This window comes from Homarus americanus, unplaced genomic scaffold (genome assembly GCF_018991925.1).
Source record: "Homarus americanus isolate GMGI-L3 unplaced genomic scaffold, GMGI_Hamer_2.0 scaffold27898, whole genome shotgun sequence".
Lineage (NCBI taxonomy): Eukaryota > Metazoa > Arthropoda > Malacostraca > Decapoda > Nephropidae > Homarus > Homarus americanus.
In genome coordinates, this window is record NW_024751366.1 from 117256 (window position 1) to 120367 (window position 3112).

Genomic DNA, 3112 nt, shown 5'->3' on the forward strand with positions numbered 1-3112 from the left:
TTTACAGTTTACCATTGTTTCCATACTTATACTGGCATACACTTACACTGTCTTTGTATATTGTATACATGCTCTCTATTTACTTTATATACCTACTGTACACTATGTGCTATATAGGCCAACATCATATCCCTCCATTGTCTATGTTCTGATTCAATGTGAATTTATATTAATATTTTACATAATGAAAACCCCTCTAACACTCTAGCTATCCACATATCTATTTATATAATGATCTGATGATATAGCATGTGATTATCTTCCTGAAGTACAAACAGCAGAGTTCGCCTTTCATAGGGACTGTCATAATAATAATAACATTTATATAAATAAGGAAAATGTTTTCCATGGAAATCCATTAAGAGACTCTATGTAGAATTATTATACTCGTGTCAAGGTTGATAACTGCGTATATAACTGTTGGTCACATCACACCAAGGTCAACCTGGCACCCCACATACACGTTCAGAACCTGAGCGAAAATTCGAAACTTGGTGACACATTTATGTTGCCAATTGTGATAATATAATATTTTGGGTTAACTATGGAATTCGTATCTCAATATTGATTAAGTTGTGAAATTATGATATGTTTTGAATTATATATTTATGTTATTAAGTATTTTGACATATATATTTGTTATTATATATTTTGCCTCTGATTACATATTAGTAACACTCCAGCTGGCGGTGTGTGGCATCTCATCATGGCAGGTTCACCTCTTGGCTGAGCCATGCAATATAAGCGCCCGCTTGCAGCTTCAAGCAAGAATTACCAAACAGACGTGGGTAAGTAAAGCTGTTGAGCTACAGCGTTTGGAGTATTTAGTCCTAAGTTGTTTAGGGAAAGTTATTGACATTATAATTCTCTGTCAAAGAATATATTGCTAAACATGGAATTGCAATTCAATAACAGTAATGTGAGAATTGTAGCGTGTTATAAGCATTCACGTATAGAGGTGACTAATTATAATTTTCTTATTTGACAAAATTTTATTGTTTTGAGATTTGCTCATATTAGAGGGAAATTGTGAAATAGAAAATTAACATTACTAGTTATAACATAACATTAAATATTTTATCTGAATTCTAAAATACTGCATTGGTGTTAAACTAACAAAAAATTGCATGTTTATATTCTATAATTAGAATATTTTAAAATTATTTTGAAATATACACGCATGACTCGTAAATCAAGTTTCACTTATTTTTTTTGTCAAATGTTAAAACTTAGTGTAAATTTGCAGACTTGTACTACCACAGAATGTTTATTAAAAAATTTGTTTTCCGATGTATTTACAGTATGTTTTGATACTTTTCTGTAACGCTTCTCTCGCAAACTACGTAACTTAACCGAGCCCTGGCATATTGGATTGGTCCAATTTTGTCATTGGCGAGATAAGCGTCATAGAAGAAAGGTGTCTTGGAAGTGTATAAACATAGGTAAAACAATAATTCTGTGGTTGTACAAAACTGCAAATTTACCAAAACTTGTTAGTGAATTAAACCTGAGGATAAGAGAAATGTTGGTGTTTTAGATTATCAAACCCGAGTTATACATACAGCACTTCATATCATTTTCAGGAACCGTTTGAAACGCATATGTTTAATGAAATGTATATACAGTATTGTCACTAAAAATGTCACTATATATTTTTTTGTCGTTACAGTTAACCACTGTCGGGTAGCTCGAGCAGCCATGTCCAAGAGTGGTAAGTTATGTTGTATAGGTATAGTTAACACAAGTTGTACCGATAACTAACTTTGTAGGCCATTACCTCTACAGCTTTATGAAGACTAATGCAAGGAAAGTATCACTTGTAAATTATCCATGACAGATTATTAAGTTAAGGTTGTAAAGGTAACTGTAACCTAGAGAAAAAAAATTTTATTCGGACTTGAAATAAATTTGTATAGGTAAACAATTTATGCCATATAAAGTAATTGATAGCATATTCACCTTTACCCTCCTCTTACTCTAATGGAATAGCATCACCCGGGGACCTAAGCGATGCTGGTTTTAGTCCTGGGGGCGTGTCCAAGGGCAGCGTGGCGGCAGGGATGATGTCTAACACTGCTAAGGCTGGGTCGGACATGGGCGCTGTGCCTGACCTACAGTCAGCGGGGGCCAAAAGCAGTAACTTATCGCGTGAGTTTTTAATCTATGAATAATATAAGCAGTTTATTTGTTGGTGGTTACTTGGTAGACTAGAACGCATCGCTGGCTAACGGCATTATTTGTAACGGCTGGCTGTATCCATGCTAGTACTATGTCACTCCTGTTGTAACAGCTTATGTTCTTCACTTCGGATGCACATAAACCTCCTCACTTTTATATTTAGTGTAGAATATAATGGATTCCTTATTCGTGTTTAGTCATATCTAATGCAACAACTGTAATGACATTATATATTATCATCGCCCCTTGCCTCTTCCATTGCCCACACTATCACTCCACCGGATATACGGTAATACTTGCATGAAATTCAAATATATACGTTTTGTTACGGTGCAGGAACTATGCATTGGCCTGAATAACCCAGTGACCTTAAATTTATTATAGAAGGAAAAAACTTGGTGGGAACAATTGGTTATTAACCATTAATGTCACTGATAGTGAAAGGTGGAGACTCGGGAAACTAAATTATTACATTGATTTCAGAATCCAGCACCACCCGTGGGGCACTGGATACTTCGGGGTTCCAATCTGGGGGCGTGGCGAAAGGATCCGTGGGTGCCCAGATAATGAGCGACTCTGCTAAATCTGGCCAAGGAGGGAGGTTGGTGTCCACCCTGCAGTCGGTTGGAGCTAAAAAGTAGATAAGGGGAAAGAAGAACTGCAGCAACATCTAGGTGAAGACTACAGCAGCACCATCAATGGCAATTGAGGCTACAGCATAACATGCAGAGTGGACATCACTGTAGGAAAGTAACATCAGGAGAAACTTGTGCTCAGGATGCAACAATTAGAGAAACCCCGTTAAATTTTATGGATTCGTGATGTTGTTTCTGAAGTGTTAAAATTATTGTCTTTACTTTGTATAAAGCATTTAACGGGTATTAAAGGATTGTAATTTGCTTGGATTTGAATGAAATAAAGAATTTGAATTTGA

At 35.7% G+C, this 3112-nt stretch overlaps 1 protein-coding gene across 1 annotated transcript; it reads left to right on the forward strand.

Annotated features, from left to right (window-relative positions):
* Positions 1 to 693: 693 nt before the first annotated feature.
* On the forward strand, positions 694 to 3112 carry LOC121854645. Its single transcript, XM_042349331.1, has 4 exons — positions 694 to 788; positions 1670 to 1711; positions 1990 to 2148; positions 2662 to 3112. The coding sequence occupies exons 1-4, from the start codon at positions 734 to 736 to the stop codon at positions 2817 to 2819; spliced, it is 414 nt and encodes a 137-aa protein (XP_042205265.1). The 5' UTR covers positions 694 to 733; the 3' UTR covers positions 2820 to 3112.

Bases quoted from the DNA above. Each gene is read 5' to 3' on its own strand.
- LOC121854645 (XM_042349331.1), top strand. From the start codon at position 734: ATGCAATATAAGCGCCCGCTTGCAGCTTCAAGCAAGAATTACCAAACA. The intron at 789-1,669 runs GTAAGTAAAGCT...TTGTCGTTACAG, and splicing joins GAATTACCAAACAGACGTGG to TTAACCACTGTCGGGTAGCT. The intron at 2,149-2,661 runs GTGAGTTTTTAA...CATTGATTTCAG, and splicing joins CAAAAGCAGTAACTTATCGC to AATCCAGCACCACCCGTGGG.